Source organism: Scophthalmus maximus, chromosome 3 (genome assembly GCF_022379125.1).
Source record: "Scophthalmus maximus strain ysfricsl-2021 chromosome 3, ASM2237912v1, whole genome shotgun sequence".
Taxonomy (NCBI): domain Eukaryota; kingdom Metazoa; phylum Chordata; class Actinopteri; order Pleuronectiformes; family Scophthalmidae; genus Scophthalmus; species Scophthalmus maximus.
This window is the reverse complement of record NC_061517.1, coordinates 16,282,501-16,301,856: the sequence shown is the minus strand read 5'-3', so window position 1 is coordinate 16,301,856 and position 19,356 is coordinate 16,282,501. Positions and strand designations below refer to the sequence as shown.

Here is a 19,356-nt window from a genome sequence, read left to right as displayed (position 1 = left end):
GAGAAGCGACAGGATATGAAGAGGAAGGAAGGGTGACATGCAAAGGGAAGGATCACAAATGACAGTAATCTTACCTTAATGACATTTCCCTCTTGAGCGTGACCCAATTAGCTGCAGCACAAACCTGCACCACCTGCAACAGGCACTTATATTTCATTCAGTAATGAGCGACTGCCAGTGGCAGATCATTTTTTCATTTTCCATGTAGAAGATTATTTTTGCTTTCTGGGATTAAAAAAAACTTATTAGCAGACTAAACTCTTATCTTGTGATCTTAAGAAATCCAAAGGCAGGGATATCTCGCCACTGGCTGGGACTAACTTCCACACTTGGACAGCAGGGGGCCTGGGGAAGATGATTACAGTTTAATGATGGCAGTAGTACAACCGTATACTGTGGGGTTTACAGTGAGTTGATACTAACATCTGGTGGTCAAACACAGAAACTGCACCATTCTCCTGTACATCCAAAAATGGAGGAAATGTGTGTCACACGTTCTCTAAATAAATTGTGAAATGGAGAAAACAAAACATATTGTAGTTATACTATTACTTCATGTAGACTCCGTTACTGATCACTTACAGATTATTATCAGATATGAAACAAATATCACATTCCTGTCGAATCTTTGAAGCCCATTTTCACAGTTGACCCGACACAGCAAACAAAGACAGACAATTCTATTTTCAAATCTTTATTATCACAAAATAATAATAATTAACCAAAATTACGCACAGTGACGACAATCTTAGGAGATTCATGTAATTCTCAAAGACTTTCCCAAAATCATTCCTCTGGCAAATGCAGATAAATTATAGTTCAATGTAAGATGTCCTTAAAAATCTTAAATATGTGACCGTAATTAAAAACAATCTGTGGATTTCAATCATTCTTCCGGCATGCGTTTATTCAACCAACACATGCCAGAGGTGTTGGCAACTGTAATGAAAACGATAACAGAGCAATGAAAGTGTACAAATTGACTCTGGCTGCGGACAAATCCTTCTTTACATTCTAAATTTAAAATCTTCCAAATAAAGTGAAAAGATGTGGCTCTGACATCAACTTAAATACAGAGGAATACAAGGCTGGCACATATGAACTGCAAGTAAACACAGAATACATTCAAATAGCAGGAGCAAACTCAAAGTCAACTCATACCACTCGTTCAGAGATTCTCCAATTTTACGCAGGGGAAACATGTTCGATCACATAATTTCTTTGAAGTGAAATGAAGAGAACATGAACTTCACTTTGTTAACGAAACCTAAATATAAAAAAACATTGTTTCCATCTGGAATGACCAGTATACTGCTAGTTAAGGTAAATGTACCGTTGAGCAAACTACAGAGATCAATGTGCCATTTGTTAGAAAGAAGCCTTATAACTTAAATCTTCATGACTCTTTTCATGTTCTGAACATATTGTGATAACTGGGCAAATTAAACCTATTAATAGCCTGTTGTGTCTATTCAGAATGCTTATAACTAACTTTTTTTTATATTCATAAGCTGATTTGAGATGTTCATTAGATCCGACTCATTGCCACTCAGTTTTGCACATGATCAGGGGGCAGATGTGCTCCTTCCTGTTCCACCTGCAAGGTTTACTGCTCAGTGCTGCAGTAGCATTTTACTGCAAAAATAAAATAAAAGCCTAATTACCACAATTTATTTTGGGTTTAAGTCTTTGTGACTCAAGACTTAACTGTGGCTTGGAATTAAAAACTGAAAGCAGGACTGGAGGTAATTCATATTTTCATCATTAGATTGGATTACTGGTATGAACTCATATTGGTTTGAAAAAAACAGAAGCTATCAGAACCAAAACTGTAAATTGTTCTCTTAAAATTATACATCTCTTGCAGAACTCAGACTTCCAAATAAACAAAGCTCAACGTACCATCTTAAAACATCCCAAAATGCTGGTATTCCTAAAGGCATTGCGACAGCGGTCTATTGCACATTCTTCTCCAACAACATCAAATGCTGTGAGCTCGGCCGGAAGAGGAGGAGAGATGAATGACACAGACGAGGAGACACACTAAGGAACAAAAAGGAAGGACGTGGAGAAAGGAAAGGTAGCGAAGAAGCAAGGTTGTGCATTCATCTGTGTCTTTATGTCACAGTCAGTAATGTAACATTAAAAAAGGAAAAAAATCGAGATATAATTCTTAGACTGAGGTTTAATCTGCAAGTGCTGCTCCAAACACGTAGGGGAAGTTCTTTCTCTTCTCCTTAGACAAGGGCTCAAAAAAAGAGTCTCCTCCTCATTAAAGGAATGAGGGAGATGAAATGCCACAAAAACTCTAATGGCTGAACAGCGTCTCTGTGGCATTTTGAAAAACACAGGTTTCAGCGTGACTTTCAGGAAGAAGATTCAGTCAGCGAAAAAAGAAAGCCACAAAGTGGTCAGTTTGTCTGCAAGGACTCACAAAACAGTTCAGAGGTCCCCAACACAGATGTCTCTGGTTAATAAGTCATCAGAGCTTAAGTGATATTTATAATAGTTCCTGTACTCTCGCATTGCGAGAGCGCCGAACATGTGAGATGAGTGAGAAAAGCAGCGGCTGTGGCTCTGAGCCGAAAAATCCATCTATCCGAAGGTCAAATGCGAAGCTCCACCGTGGCCCCCTCTTAAACCAGCAACAGCTAAACTTTACCTGCACGTTGCCGAAGGTTTCATCACATTCCTTAAGAAGAAAAAAAGAAAACTCAAGGCCACAGTGGGACGTTTCATCTCATCCCTCTCTCCCACAGTGGATCTGGCTGAAAAAAATGTCAAACCAAGTTGACACGACTAGCCGGGGCAGCATCTGTGGTCAGGTAAAGACTCGAAACACAGAAAAGTTCTGAGTCAGGAGCAGGGGATCAAACGGCAGAGCGCATGCTATAATAACCCTCAGAGCACAGACTAGTTTTGAAGAGTCGCAGTGCACAGTGAGTCAAAAACCTGTTCGCTGCACTTCCTTATCTCCCCACTAGCTTCTGGTCGTCTCACAGGTCATGAAGGGGTCGTGGCACTAAACGTTACAGTGGTGACGGCTGAAGTGGGACTATAGCTTCATGCCGCTGAAGTCCTTCGACAGAGTCTGCAGGTAGGCCTCATGAATGGTACCGAGGAAGTCCGCGTCGTTCTAGACAGGGAGAGAGCAAACAAGAGAACGAATCAACAAACTACACAAGTGTTACAAGATAACGTATTTTCCACAAGAATTCAACCGCTACAAAAAACTGTTGTTTTGACCTCTGGAAAGTTATAACGTTATAAATTATAGCTAACTGGAACAATTACTTCACTGGAAAGGAGTGTCAATGAATCAAAGAAGTGTGGTTTTGGTGATAATGGTTGCTTCTCAAGAGCGTCTGCCATCGTTGTATTCAAAAGACAAGAGGTTAGATTACGATCTCTGCTCGGTGCCAATTCTTCAAACTCATGCTGAACCGGGGGAAGATTGGATGGTGTTGTGATTCACTGTTGTTAAGCAGTACAGCAAGATAGAACACCCCATTTTACTCAAGAAAATAAAATGAACACTAGTGTTTTGTTTTCCATGTAATTTAGATGAAGCAACTTTTTTAAAATTTGTACTTTTGATGTTTTCCAAGCCAAGAGATGCAGTATACTTGTATACATTTCCTTGATGTACCTTGATGAGGTGTATCAGAGTCTCCTGTAGCTGTGTTTTGCTGCAGGGGGCGGGCGGAGGCTCTGCAGCTCCTACAGAGCCGGAGGAGGGCTCAGAGGGGGCCGGATGGACCACTGATGCTGCTGCTGTGGTTGATGTCTTACTGCTGGATTGCTGGAAGGCGCTGGGGGAGAGAAGCACCGAAATCCCGGGTCCTGGAACAGCAAGACCTGGACTCATGGGGACAGCCTGTGAAACAGCAAAGAGCAAAAACAAGAGACAAAGGTCAGGAATTAATCAAAAATGACCAACATGCTTGATTACGATCTATTCTGTTTTGGAATATAAAATTGGTGTAAGAAACCATAGACTGATGAGACTGACATGAGCTAACAGATCTGCAATAAACTGCAACATAGAAAACGCTTCAACTTACAGATATTGGTTTGATCAGATTTGGAGGCTGTGAGAAAACATCCATCTCTTTGCCGTGGAGGGGTTTCCCCATGGGCTCCTGGAAGCTGTGGGGCGGGACCAAGGTGCTTGGCAGGAAGTTGGGTGCGAGGATGGGTTTGTGGATGTCTGAATTTATGGATGACACAGTGGGTTTGAGCGTGTTGAGTATTTCCTGTCCTAAATAAGCTCCGGAAATGGCCGGTGGTGCTGCAGGGCTGGGGGGAGCAGCACGAGGCTCTGAGCCTGTTATCGGCAACATCAGAGGTGACACTGAGCACAGAGGCTGGGGGTCTGGCATGGGGACTACCGACTGGAAAACAGGGCTGGAGTGTAGTGCATAAGGTGCTGGGAGCAGGCCAGAGACTTGGTGCAGTTGGTTGGACCCAGGGTTTTGATGTCCTGAAGTGGGATAAGACTGGCTGTGGGTGTAGGCAGCGGAGGGGTCGCAGGGAGCGTTGGTGGAGTTCTGTGCAGGCATGGCAGGTAGAGAAGGATCCTTAGGGAGGGATGAGCCAAAGAGCTCCTCGACTGTTATCTGCTTCACTATTGTGTGAGAGCTCTGTGGGGTAAAAGAGAGGAAATCTATAAATTGGGGGAAATCTACACCAAAGACTCAGTTTGCTCCTTGCCTCATATAAAACTGGGGTTATAAATAATAATTGGCAGCGGTTACATAGGTTGGAGAAGTGCATTTGCCTTAAATTTAACCAACATTATCACCAGCTTTCTGCTGCCAAATGGTCAACGATATATGAGGTGACTGTGACATCTGGAAAAAAGACACCCACCGGTTCTTAGTTTCCCTCGACAGTCTCTCTATGAAGGAGTGAATAGAATCAACTGCAGGGCTGGAATAACTTTTCTTAACATGCATGTTAGTGTAATGTTATGCACCTTTTCAGGTTGTGGTGTTCTGCGGGTACGTTCTGCAGGTCCGTCTGTATCACATGTCTGCGCCTGCAACACAAAGAAATTCAATGGTATTTTCACATTTTCAAAACAAGCCTTAGGTTAAATACAAAGACTGAAAGCAGACATACATTCAGACTTCCCCTGTGCTTAGACAGATACGTGCAAACCTGAAATAATCCCAGATTTTGTACCACTGTAATCTCTGATATTAATATGTCGGACTCATGAGTGTGCATCAATGAATGTTTCACTCAGTGTTCAAGAGGTATGGATGGAATCATTTTTTAAAAAACATCCGTAATTTACTCCTGAGAAACGGTCATGAACCTCAACTGTGAGCTGGCGTCGGTGCAACAACACAACTGGCCAGCTGTGTTTGTCGCTTCGGCTTTTGGGGGAAGAGTGGGACATGAGCCGTGCAACCGCCATCTTTGGTATAACGGACTCTGCTATTCAGGATTCTTGAAGTGGTTTGTCTGCTCACTCATTTATAATGCCTCTGCTAAAATGCAAAATTTTTACTCCAGAATTGTCTTGTTAATGTTTTAGTACGTATAATCTGCTATGAAATGAATGGTCTTTGATAGGTAAGTACCCAATAACAGTGAAAATAATCAATCGGCACAACTTAAATGACGTTTTAATGTGTATATCTGCAAGTATGTGTTGCCTCCTCACTCTCTGATATTCATCCTTGGCTTTGCTTAGTAGTTCCAGGATGTCGATGGGCCGTGGTTCTGCGATGCCATTGGTCCTCCCCGGTTCTGCCCTCTCTGGTGACTCTCTCTGGGCGTGGTCTGCTTCTTGTTTGACAATCCTGGGGGAAAGTGAAAGCTTGACACATTGACTACATACCAAAGTGCTACTTGCTGTGTCGAATCATTGATGAACTGGGAGAAAAAAAACTTTGGATGAGAAAGGATGGTACTATCTACTACTATTTGGCTACTTACTTGACCATCAGCTGAGCGATACGTTGACAGTCCCTCTTGTCATAAAACCAAATACTGTAGATACCCACTGCAAGAAAAACACAAACATTGCATATTACACTGCGACTACACTGGCCAGAAAGCGAAAGCAGCAATAACTTAGACTCGGAACTCTTCTGACATAAAAATATCTCAACCAACCAAAAATCACCAAAATAATGGTTAGGATTTACAATTCGTAACAAGTTAATTAATCAATGAATTTAGAGTTTTGTAACACAATAACAAGATATGATCATATCATCAAACATAACTAAACAATACATGATGATATTGAGTTACTGCCTAGGGCCACTATACATGTACACATGTATATATATATATATATATATATATATATGTATATAGTATGGAAAGGTTTGGGCATATTGCCAATTACCACTTCCACGCTCATTTGATGAAGTATTGACTAACAAGTTCATTAAAAGAAACAGTTCTAAATAAACAAGATTGAGTTAGACTCTTAAGATGAGACCCATGAGTAAAGTTCTGGTGTAAAATAACTCTTTAGATTATATGAAGTATAAGACTGTTTACTAATTTGGCCTAAAGGGGGTAGATGAAGAGAAAAAGATTTTGTGAGAAAAGTATGATGAAACCCACTGAAGGGCAGTCCAGACAGCAGAACAACCTCGACGTAATTAGAATGCAGAACGTGCTCATTTGGAATCACAAGGAAACTGCGGAAAGAAAGTGACCGAACACCAAAGTTCAGTGTGGTCCGAACAATCACAGTAAATGGTCAGTTAGCATTTCTCTGCTTGTGTGACATTTGTGTGTGTGATGAAACACTGGTGTATTCAAGGTCCCTTAAGAGGTCATGGTTACCTAGCAACCTGAGTGTTTGCCTCCCTGCAGCAGCATCTACTGGTTCCGAGGGGAATATGGAAAGGTGTAAACAGGTGTGTGTGTGTGTGTGTGTGTGTGTGTGTGTGTGTCAGACAACACAGCTTTCTTTTGACAACAGTTTTCTGTGACTTTAAGTAGACTAGTCAGCCCCAGGCAGCGAGTTCACCAGTACTCAAAAAAGATTAGAGCAAGAAACAGGTGACATTTATTCACCACCATCACCATCATCATCATCATCTCTATGAAGAATCCATCTTCCCTGTTTTTGCTCTTTGCTCTTTAATCAAGCTTCTATCTTGCTCCCACGCAGACTTAATCATTCCTTCTTTGCTTTTCCTCATTTACAGCAAATGGAGTTGTCTTAAAAACCACCTCTGGGATATTTCTTTTTGTCAACATCAGAAATGTGGACACCAAACAAACACAGACTGGAGTGTGTTTGACCAGCAGAAAGCCACCAGGAGAAGACCCTCACAGGAAGAATTTACTCTGACCAGTCTCCCAGATGTGACCATCGGCTGCCAGTGATTAGAAGCATCTCCACCACAGCCTGAGGAATATTGTCATCTGCTGTTTTGCTCGACACCTGCACCAGGTTTGATCTGTCTGACAGTCAAACCCACTCTGAGGTATTAAAATGCTCACAGCAGCACTTGGACCCAAATAGACATACTGGAAAAGCTGCTCTGGCCTGAATACCAACGAGAAACGACATCATGTCTTCTATACCAGCCAAGCTGATGGGAAAGACGAGTCCAAAGGGGGAACAGTCAACTCTGACATTGACCCTGGCCATGTTATTTTTTCTGATAAGCAAACAAATGGGAAAACATTCCAATTCCTTATTTGTTGCCTTGATGAAAGTCCTGTTCAGACTTCTGATAGATTACCTCGGTGGCAGTGCTGTCAGTTACTTTCTAAAGATCTGAGGACTTAAATATATCCTTCCTTTTCCCCTTACTTCCTGCTGAACTCTTTCCATAAGGGCGATGGGAGTTTCACTGCGACATTTTTGCATTTAACTAGATCAAGCCATCAGTGAATGCACAGCGTGTATAATACCAGAGATGTAAAAGTTGTCAATATTCATCAATTTAACTTACAGGCCATTTGAGCTGCTGTTGCTCAGATGCAGAAGCAAGCTGAAATTGTTGCCATCTGGACGAGGTCATGAGTGGAAAAGTCGCATCAGAGGAAGTTTTACTGTTCAATGAGATTCCAAGACACCGAAATGACTTCAAGCAAAAGGGAAACGAAATGTTCCAGAGAACGCTGGGGAGGTGTTTGTGCGGCATTTTCAGAGGTACCATTTTGATCTTTTGCACTTCATGCTCGTGAGTGAATGTCACCAACACCTGCTTAACAGTTTACTTGGTGCTTAATAAGTGCACTGTTTACACTTCTTTTGCAAATTCTTCTGTGATACGACAGTGTTTCTAGGTTGCTGAGCAGAAACCAAAATGCTGGGGTGAAAGTCAACAGAAACAGATTCCGTAGCTAAGGAAAAGTGCACGTTATTCTCAGTGACAAAGGATTTTTGATATTTAGAAAAACATTGATGTTTTTTAAATATTTTCTCTGGGTAGATATCTTACACTTCTCATGATGCTGATTCACAAAATACATATTGGACTGGTATTAGACTGGGGATCACTTTTAACGCCCCATGTAAATTTGACTCGTGGCCTTTGAGGCTTCTCAAGAAAGACTACTGAACATATTGGATTGGGGACATTGAATAATAGTCTCATAAGTAAATGTAATTTCAATCCACACTGGAACAGATATAAGTTTGTTATGTGCATAATCTTCTATTTTAGTACTTCTACTACTACAAAAATACGCACAGTTGCCATTCCTGTAGAGCAGGAAAGGATCCTGCAGCTGGAACTCCAGGTCTTTGTTGATCGGCTCCACCAGGTTCTCTGTGCTCAGTCGGTTCATGATGGTGAAGCCATGGTGAGGGGAGGCAGACCTGAGAGCAACAAAGATTACAAACAACGTAATACTTACGTTTGGCACAACAAAACGTAACAATCACCTTCTCAATCCTATTTTCGACTATCGACGATCAACTGGTGCACTAGATTTAGTAAAAGCTTTAAATCTTACTTCAACTGACTCAAACAAATATTGGCAAACCTTCTTGACTTACTTTACATCAAAATGCAGTAAGCTAAATGTATATATTTAAAAGCTATATTGTATACGGTATTACCAGAAGTTTTAAGCACTTTAGAAGTTCATATTTCTATCCATCATGGAATATAATCAGGGAGAGAACTATCTTCAGCAATAAGAAAAACAAGGAATCCAACAACAGATGGTCTGGTCCGCACAGACCTCTGATTTCAACCTTACCGAGTCAGTCTAGATTTACGAGAAGAGACATAAGACACTGAAAAGAGACCTCACACCATATTTAAAGTAAATATTGCCCAATTCCCAAGTTGGTACCTTGAAACCAGCTATTTTAATTATGGTATCAGGTTTGGATGCTTTTTTTTTATTCCTTGGTTACAATGTTTGTTTTTTTACTCACACATTTACTGTTGTGTTTCATGCAGCCATGTGTTTTTGTTCTTTGTGTCTGCGTCTCGGCCCCTTATATGTTATGTTTAATAGGTGTACATTACCAGACCAAGTGAAAATAATTTAGCAAAACTAGTTGTTGAAAACGGTGACATTGTTTCCATGGAGAATGAAGCGAATCCAAGATAGCCAGTTGGGTACATTTGTCACAAGTGACTTCTGTTGAGTAAACAACTTAACAGTTGTTAAACTGGAGATGGAATAGTTTGTCCCTCTCTCGCAACAATCTTGGGGTTTTCCACCAGTGTTTAAAACTATGATTATATACAATCTCGTGGAGTATAATGAAGATCCCTTTGTGCGAACTCGTAGGGGGAAATCAGACACATCGCAGTGCATGTTTGTTTACAAAGACTGCGGCCTACACACGTGTGCAGAACACGTCCAATGACAGCGCAGAGAAACGCATCGCCACACGGGGGAGAACCACCTCCATGGCTGCAGTGCCACACTGTTTTTATAGAATCCTTGAGACGTTTACCTGGCATAGACAAACAGGGTGCCCTCGATGTCCGTCTTCTCCTGAAATGAGAAGTAACGTTCCGCGTCAGAAACAACAAGCGGCCAGTCTGAAACGTGCCGAGCAGCAGCAACGGACGACGACTGTTAGCATCGCCTGCTAACTCGTGTTAGTTCAGGTGAGATGACGCCACCTTACAGGTACAAGTAGTGAAGACGTACACGGAATTACACTGGTGTCACAACAGTCTGTCTGCGAACACACGCCTGGGAAAAAAAGTTAGACTCTGGCGAATGCCAACGACACCCTTGTTGTTGCTCTTAATCGACGAGCTAGCATTAGCATGCTAAGTGGACGCATAGAGCCGTTCGGGGTCTTGTGACGCACGCACCCATTCGTTCGTCTTGGAGTTGAAGTTGTACAGAGCCACCTGGCCGGTGACGTCGAGCAGGTTGTTGATGTACGGGTCCTGTCGCTGTAGAGCAGCTAAACTCATCGTGTGTCCCGCGTTCACCGTCTCCATCTTGGATGTGATTGTTGTTGCTCCCGCACGGTCGGATTTCTGCGAACACTCGAAACTTCCGCCGTCCACCGGAAGTCACGGCTCAGAAGATATTGTTGCTTCTGAAGAGATTAACCTGAAACGTAGGTATTGGGTGGTTTGAACTAAATGTTCGTATGAGTTCTCATGAGTTTATCTTAGTTTAACTCATCTCAGTTTAACCAGCTTGCTTCTAAAATCAAACCATTTTACAAACAGGCTAACTTATTTAAATAAATGAATAAAAAAGCTCGTATTTGTTGAATAAATAGGCGGTGTAGGGGAAACAAAAACTGACATCAATGTTTAATTTTGCCAGTCATTTACTTACTGATGTAAATTTTAATAAAACACACATCAACTCAATGTTAGCTTAACTTCATTAACAATTTATTGGGATTAGCTAACATATATTTCAATATATATTTCTCGACAGAAAAACAAGCATATTGATTACGGGAACACATTTGACATTCACTTTATTAAAGTGACCTAAATAATGATTATGTATTTACTTATGTACTTACAAGTTAATGACAATGTGTGACAGATAGCCACAGTAGCCCCATGTTACACATGATGCCTCTGCTGCTGCGCCGCATCTGGTTTTTGGGCCCACCACGTGACACGTGCTCTTTAATCTGAGAACCTCCGTGTATGATAGACTAACAAAGAAGAGTTGGATTCACATGATTTCTGACTTTATAGTTATAGTCTAACAACAACGACTCTAACAGTGACAAACATTTAGAGAATAATCAAAACTCCTGGGAGGGTCCCTAGAAAACATATAGCCTATACTATCCTCTGATTGTTTATGATTTGGCCCAGTTGCGCTGCAGATGCCCGCTTTACCTGCCACTGTTCCGAGGGAACATTGGGATTATAATCGGGGGGGATTACGAGCTACCGTGAAACTGTTATCCTTCATGCAGGCGCAGGTAATCCGATCACTGGTAACCTTCCAGCACAGCTCCCGACTGCAACTCACTTCCCCTCGAATCGCCGCGGTGTGCGGGCAGAAAACGGCGCAATGAGGCCACGGAGAGGAGCCAGGTGACAGAATGCCGTTCATTATAAGGGGAAGACCCCTGAGGGGTAAGTTCAGAGACCCGGGACAGGCTACCACTCTTTAAGGGTTTCACCGGAGGGATTGGACAAACGGCGCCGTGTTTATCCTCCCATCCATACATTTCACCGGCAGGAGAAAGTCCAAACAGACGCGCGTAATGTTCCACTCATCTGAATCGATCCTTGTGCATTCATGAGCTGCGTTACAAACTGGCGCTGAACTAAAACGTGGAGAGAAGCAGGTGCAATAGCCTGCACCTTGCTGGCCTGTTAGCAGAAAGTATGATCAATTGTCGTGTTTAGCTGTGGTTACAGCCTCGTCTTGCAAAATTTTAAAGCTAAACTCTCATGCGAGCTTTGGGAGCTGATGCTTTAAATTGTGTGCGCCATGCGCGGGTGTGCTTGTGCCACTGCCACATGCATCCTAATGCAAACACTATTAATACAATTTAGGCAATTGGATCTGATTACCAACAGATGACTGCTTGTTGGCGTCGCCGGCTTGTTTGTCATTGTTCGTCATCTATGGTTTTCTTGTAAAGCTGGAACAACATTCATATAACATCCGATTTTGTCATATTGTGAATGTTTTTAAAAGCCCAAATTTTATTGATTTGTTCTGGAAGTTTCTTGACGGGGCACGTGGATTTGCAGATGTGTATGTTTCCAGTCGCCTATAATAAAAGAATCGATAGCCTAAACCAAATGGCTATAGCCCATGTGATCGCGCCAACTTGTACCAGTCGCATCCGCGGCCACACACAGAGTAATCTACAGCAGTGGGTTGACCGCCGCTGTCAGCGCATCCTCTTCGGATCCGCCGTGGCGTGAATCTGCAGACAGGCACCCGGATGTGGCGAAAATGTTTGGCGCTCCTCTCCGTCGGGTTTGCGCCTGGGAAACATTCTATGATTCGGGTCGTTAACGCGGCGTCGGTTCGGGCTCGCGCGTCCACCCCGTACGGATTTTGTTTTTTTCCAACGATGAGTTGGATGTAAAGCGAATTTTTTTCCCCCTCAATGTGGATTCGAGGATGCAAGAAGCAGAGGAACAGTCTGAAGGTAAAAAAAAAAAGAAGAAAAAGAAAGAAAAAGAAAGAAAAAAAGACAGAACGGTGCGTGGAGCGCAGGAGGAGCGTCGGCGCGTCGGCGCGCTGCGCGAGGGGTCGAGAGCGCCCGTGTGCTTTGTCGGTGGATAACCACAAACAGTCTGCAGAAGATTATAGTCTGCAACTTATGGTAGTAGAGAGGTTAAGTATTGACATTGCAATCGCTGGTTGTAGGCGACATGGATGCGATGGCAGTTATCAAATCCTCCGGAACACGAGTTGCGGCTGTAGGCTATTTCTGAAAAAAAAAAATGGTTGACACTTTTTTGTCTAATAATATGGTCAAGTGATCGTTTCTGGAGCACGCGACAACTTGTGGAGGATGCAACGTTGCGTCTTCCAGAATGAGGGGGGGATTGCGGTAAAAGACCTTATCAAGTAAATCCTGTTGGTTTGTTTCTGTTTTATAGACAGTTTTCCTCGGTTCGACGTGGTCCAACTAAACACTGATCCGTTTAAAAAGTCAAGTCGGGAGCAGCGGCATCAACAGTTGTTGCCGAGCGTCGTGTGACAGCTGTGTGACATCCCGCAGGGCCGCTGCAGGGACACTTCCTCTCAGATGTATCACACAGGCTGTGGTCATCACCATAGAGCGAGGCTGCAGCAGGGTCTGCTCTCCTGCATCATCAATACCGGCCTCATTCAGATGTTCAATTTGTGTTAAAATGTCTTCTCCTATTCATATCCCACCTGTTTGATCCGATATTTTCACTAATCAAAGAGTTCTGATGCTCCTATTTCTGATCAGTGTTTCCTTTTTTTCGTTGGCCTTCATCACAGTGTGAGAGCTGCTTTAGTTGGCTGACTGTAATGCATGTTGGTTATAGCTCTGACAGTCCCTGATGCGACTCTGCTGTAAACCAAAGTGACTGTGTCAAGGGCACTGTCTTTTTCACTGGAGCTCTGCATTGATTTTAATGACCCTGTCTCTCTCATTCATGCAGACTGCCCTGTTCTCTCTCTCTCTCTCTCTCTCTCTCTCTCTCTTCTCTCTCTTCTCTCTCTTCTTCATCCTCCTCCTTACTGTTTTACCTTATTTCTACAGCCACAGATTCATCTTCAGATTCCATCTTGTATTCGGCTGGCGGACAGTTACATACATTTTTGCGAAAAGCATAATTTTTTTTGGCAACAGACACTTACAACTTTACCTGGCATGTGGTGTGTAACATTGTGTGCTGTCCTGTTCAAGGTGATAAAACAAGGTGCTTATGAAGCCGTTGGGCATTCCACTTGGGTTCAAATAACCAAAATAGCTGCTGTGTGACTATTCTCACCCAGGTACAGGTGCACCGTTTTGTTTGTACTCACAATTACAGCCTGTCAATGGTTACCAACATGTCTCTATTTCGCCCCAATCTCCCTCCAGGGGCACAGTATGCCGACAACAGAAGGACCACTCCCTCCACTGATGCCTCGGCGCTCTGGTCAGAAAGCAACACACGCCTGTATCAGCTCAATCCAGCAGTGCAACTGCAGGCTCCGGCCAGCACTGGCAAGCCAGTTGGCTCCTCTCATGGCCTCCTTGGGCCCAATAGCGGCATTCAGGTTTCCTGTGGCACTAGCTCCGGTGTCAACTCGGTCCTCGCTTGGCATGCTGCCATTAGCGCCGCTCGGCAAGCACAGGGTGATGCTGCTAAACCGGACGCAGGTTCACAGCCCGCGGTTTGCACCACTGGACCGCCTCCTGTAGGCTCACTGGCGCAGAGGAAGAGGCAGCAGTACGCCAAAAGCAAAAAACAAGGAGGATCTACCAACAGCAGGCCACCCCGAGCTCTGTTCTGCCTCACCCTCAACAACCCGATCCGCAGGGCCTGCATCAGTCTGGTAGAGTGGAAGTATCCTTTAGCCCAAAGACAGAGGCTGGTTACATGGGTGGATGGCAGATGTTTGGGTGTCTGCATGGATTATGTTTGTTTGTATGGACAGACTGTGTAGATTATGTATGACTATCAGTCAGTGAAATAATGAACCATAACAGAATGAAAGTGACCTGTGGAGTGCAATTGCTAGACCATGGAGCAGTTAGTTTTGTGTGAAAGCTTAAATGAAAAATTAAATGATTGAATGGGTTGATCAATTAATGATTTATCTAGAGAGTTAGACAGATTAATGAACAGATCAATTATTGAATTAATAAATAATAAACACAGCAGGTTCATAGTTTTTTAAAATAATTATTATAAGACTATCTTTAGATAACTTTTTTAGAATCTGCTGCATAGGCTTCAAGTCTACTTGTTTCAAGTGAGTTCAGTTGCATTATTATACTTCTTCGATGTCATGGCTGTGCAATATGACCAAAATCTCATATTCTGATTGAGAATTTTTATACCCAAATAACAATACATATCGTTAATCATCATCTTTCCTATATTGTGTGTTGTGGGCAAAATACCTAGAGTTCATTGTGAGCACTCAACTGTACTGTTGTGGCTCTGTCAGAGTTTTCATACCTAAACCACGTCCATGCGACAGAAGTAGCCCCTCTTTTAGGTACGACCAAGTGGCAACCCAACATTGGTTTGTGAATTGCCATTTTGAAACCCCAAGTTTGGCATTTTGGCCAGCGCCCTCTTGTTTTTTTTAAAACTGGAGGTTACCATATTTGGACGAGAGGGTAGGCCATGGTACTTGCTGTCAATCACACACAATCCACGTCCCAGTACATATCGTACTTTGTCGTCTATTTGACTCCAAATGGGACCATCATTTAGAAAGTGAACATCATGCTGTATTGAAGAAGACTTGAAACTAGCGATTGAGACCATAAACTCTTACGGAAAATGTTTACTGACGTTATAAATCAAGTCAGTAGAGTATTTTCTCGTTGGCTTCTATAGAATCTGACCTCTTTTTTGAACCAGAGGTGTCGCCCTCTGCTGGTCATTTCAGATAATACAGGTTACAGCCACTTCCACATTGGCTTAAATTTTTGGACCCAGAGTCTACTGTACGTCCAGTCCTTCTCATGTTCTAAATTCATTCTAAATTACTCCGTTCTGTGTCAAGTTCACCCTCCTCCATTGTTGACTGTGTGGCCTTCATGCACATTAACTGCCTGAATTCGTGAGATGTGGAAGAACACAAAGCGCCGTCCAAATGACAAAAAATATTGCCTTGAACAGAGATTAGTGGCGAAATAAACTGCATGATATAAAAGAAGACGTTTTTCTATTGTCACATGATAAATATTGCTATATCACACAGCTAAAATGTCAAAATCCTGATACTTACCAATTTTTACCTCTCTTTGAGATAACTGTGTGTGTTCCTTAACAGTCTGTTTCCAGACCATTTGATATCTTTATACTGCTGTCTATTTTTGCCAACTGTGTGGCCTTAGCCATCTACATCCCCTTCCCTGGAGACGACTCCAATTCTACCAACCAAGAACTGGTGAGTGGCTTTGGAAAATACAGAAAAAAGGCTTTGTGATGCAATGGATTAACTTGGGTTACCACACTGCAGAGTATTTATCCCCATTGTCTGTAGAGATTCTCATTCATCCAGACCTGATTAGAACTACTTCATATAACAACAGATCGGTGATTGGATTTGTTTTTGATAATTAGGCCATTATTTGCTCTCTGTGTGGTTCTGCAGATGTTGCCAACTTTGTCGCGCAGCAAAGGTTGAAAGAGTTTTTAACAAACCTGTACACTGCGTCTCGTGCCACTATTTGTCATCAGCTAAATTGCGCACAATGGCGAGACAAAACACCTTTGCATGACTGAGTGAGTATAACTGGCTGTATGTGTGAGTTGCGTCAGAGGGCTTTCCTGGCAATATTTGGATGGATGTGTCGGGTTTCATTGTTTGTTGACACACGCAAACACACACATACACACACACACACACACTGATAATTTATGGTACTCCAGCAATCAAATTCTTGAAGAAAAAAATTTCAATCAATTTTCAATCAATCTATCATTTGTTGATTTCATTAGAATTTAGAGAGAGAGAGAGAGAGCGAGAGAGAGAGAGAGTGAGAGAGAGAGTGAGAGAGAGAGTGAGAGAGAGAGAGAGAGAGAGAGAGAGAGAGAGAGAGAGAGAGAGAGAGAGTGTTTGTGTGAGAGAGCAGGTTGAGGGATTAAGCAGGGCAGTGGATTAGTTGACAGCAAATGAGTGGAGGTTACAGAGAGAGAGAGGGAAAAGAGAGATGGATGGATGGATGGATGGATGGATGGGAGGATTGGTGGATGAGTGGAGAGACATCATCGAAAAACTTTGATATTTCAGATTTGATATTTCGAGCTAGACATTTTTTTTAATTCTTATTCTTTTTTATTATTTACAGTTTTACAGCTAACAGTGGAATGACCAAATATTTACTCTGTATATATTATTATATATTATCCCAAATCAACCTGGATTTTTGCAATACTGGTTTATTTCCATACAATTATTGTTATGAATATTACATGCATATGAATAAACACATTGGTAAAAGATAAAATAACAATTTATAATGTGCTCTAATGTTGCACTGAAGATGTTTACCTGCAATTTCGGACATCTCAATAAAAGAATAGAAAAATAATTTAAAGCAAAGAATTGAATAAGCATTCATTCACTTTAGACTCTCAAGTATAGACTGTAACTCAAATGTGCTCAAAGACAGAGGCTGTTCATGAGACACAAGCGATGTATTTTATTTTCCTGAACGTGTTCCTGACATCGCTGTGAACCCATGTCCATATTCCACATTGGATCATCCCAAATACAGCATGTGAGGAGCAATTTGAAATTGAACACAAGGGCATGAAGTGTAACTTTACACTCCGTCTTTTCTCATTTGTGACCTTTGTTTCTTTTTTTGTTGTTTCCACACTAATGTTTCCTACTCTCTCCCGATCTCTCCATTACTCTCAGGTTATTAAATCTGTCTCTCTGTCTAGTTAACGTCCTCTGTCTCTTCCTACAATTTTTCTTCCTTTGTTCTGCTCTGTCTTTTCACCATCCTTCCTATTCTCTCCTCTCTGCCCTCCATCGTCCCCTTACAATGCAGAGTAGAGAATGAATAATATCCTATTAAGCTGTTTAGTGATTAAGCAGACTTATGACGGCCTCTTTGGCCGTCATAAGTCTGCCTATCAGCTCATAATCCTATAATAGTCCTACTATATGAATCTGCAGTATGGATGTGTGTGTGTGTGTGTGTGTGTGTGTGTGTGTGTGTGTGTGTGTGTGTGTGTGTGTGTGTGTGTGTGTGTGTGTGTGTGTGTGTGTGTGTGTGTGTGTGTGTGTGTGTGTGTGTGTGTGTGTGTGTGTGTGTGTGTGTGTGTGTGTGTCTGACTAATGGCTGAATGTACCTTAAAGTGTTCATGCTCAGTTAGGTCAGTGAAAAATGATTAAAACGATATGATCATGATATTAAACTCTGGATGTGATTGAATTTTTTTTAAGAATAGATTTAAATTATTGAATAAATCACATGAAAAAAAACAGACTAATCTGGGCTTCCTGTTAATTTGAGGAGATGCTTAGGTGGTATCGCACATATATAAACAAAAATGCTATATTGAATTTAATATGTCACAATATTTAAAAATAGTGTAAAAGATTCTGTGTTTTTGTAGTTGTTTTTAGTTATACCAATGTTTAACCAAATGCAGAGTCACGTTTTGCTGAAACACAATCCTAAACCTCAAAAAACATGTTAATGAAGTATATTAGAAGTTATTAAAAGTTGACTAAGGCATAATGTAAGGAGTAATAACTATTATGAGCAGATTTGTTTGTAACCTTTACTCTGAAATGTCCTCTGAGTACCGAGATGCTGTCTCCCTGTGTGCTGGCCCAGTTTACCTGCCTGGTTGTGTATGAGTTCTGTACTCATCATTGGACTCCATTTTAACCGCATGTGGGTGAGCCTTCACATGAACAGCATGAGTCAGAGATCGAGGGGTAAATAATTCGTTGGCTAATGCAGCGATGGATATGGGAGTCAAAACCATGGTAACAAGCCACAAACTTTTCTGAATAAACATCCACACTTCACAAAATATATGTGATGTGATTCTTTGGTCTCATCATTTCTCCTCACTGTGATTCAGAAAGATGTTCAAGCTGGTTGCATAACAGCGATTATGAGACCTGAATGCTATTTGGTGGGCAGGGGCATCCATAAGTTCATTCAGTTTTAAGAGTGTGTTTCTTTTGTGTGTTGTAAGTGTGTGTGTGTGTTTTTTCGCATGTATATTTTTTATCAGTCTGACTATATGTTTGTGAGGATGACACATTTAAGGATGATACATCTGCTCAAACTGTGTGTGTGTGTGTGTGTGTGTGTGTTTGTGTAATTGTGCACACCGTCACAGTACACTAGTTTATATGTGCATGTGCTGCAGTCATGCATGATTTATGTTTTTTGGGTTGCATGTGTTTGCGTGTGCGCGTGTGTGTGTACGTGTACGTGTGTTTGTGATTCTGAGAACAGAATGTCAGGTTGCGTCATTTTTTCTATCAGTCAGGGATTAAAGGTTTAGAGCAGAAGGGAAATGAGAGTCACTCTAAGCAACACACTACTCCATCAAGCATGTGAGTGTGTGGGGGCGTGACTTTTGCTTTGCATGTGTGTGTATGTGTGTGTGTGACGTATTGAGGAGGGAGATGCACACAGACGGCGCACGGACTCAGAGGTTCCTTTATGGATGTTTTGACGTGAGTGGTTGAGCAATAAAATCATATTTTTGACTCGAGTGACAGAGTGGAATCGACTTAGGGTCTATAATTGGTACA

At 42.0% G+C, this 19,356-nt stretch overlaps 2 protein-coding genes across 3 annotated transcripts in view; one reads left to right on the top strand and one right to left on the bottom strand.

Moving 5' to 3' along the window:
- Positions 1–678: 678 nt before the first annotated feature.
- Positions 679–10,469, bottom strand: dcp1a (decapping mRNA 1A). Of its 2 annotated transcripts, XM_035644001.2 has the most exons (9): positions 10,281–10,469; positions 9,911–9,951; positions 8,685–8,812; positions 5,950–6,016; positions 5,675–5,813; positions 4,979–5,041; positions 4,065–4,643; positions 3,650–3,877; positions 679–3,136 (listed from the first exon to the last, which is right to left on the bottom strand). In XM_035644001.2, exons 1-9 carry the CDS (start codon positions 10,410–10,412, stop codon positions 3,056–3,058), a joined length of 1,458 nt encoding a protein of 485 aa, XP_035499894.2. In that variant the 5' UTR covers positions 10,413–10,469; the 3' UTR covers positions 679–3,055. The 2 variants fall into 2 exon arrangements, with proteins under 2 accessions (XP_035499894.2, XP_035499895.2); XM_035644002.2 differs by lacking the exon at positions 9,911–9,951 and having other exon boundaries at positions 10,281–10,417.
- cacna1db (calcium channel, voltage-dependent, L type, alpha 1D subunit, b) overlaps positions 9,838–19,356 on the top strand; it is a 64,715-nt gene continuing 55,196 nt past the window's right edge. Inside the window, exons 1-4 of the mRNA XM_047331088.1 lie at positions 9,838–10,067; positions 11,366–11,528; positions 13,979–14,447; positions 15,903–16,008. Of these exons, the coding sequence (XP_047187044.1) occupies positions 11,495–11,528; positions 13,979–14,447; positions 15,903–16,008 (609 nt within the window). The 5' untranslated portion in view covers positions 9,838–10,067; positions 11,366–11,494. The remainder of the gene's footprint in view (positions 10,068–11,365; positions 11,529–13,978; positions 14,448–15,902; positions 16,009–19,356) is intronic.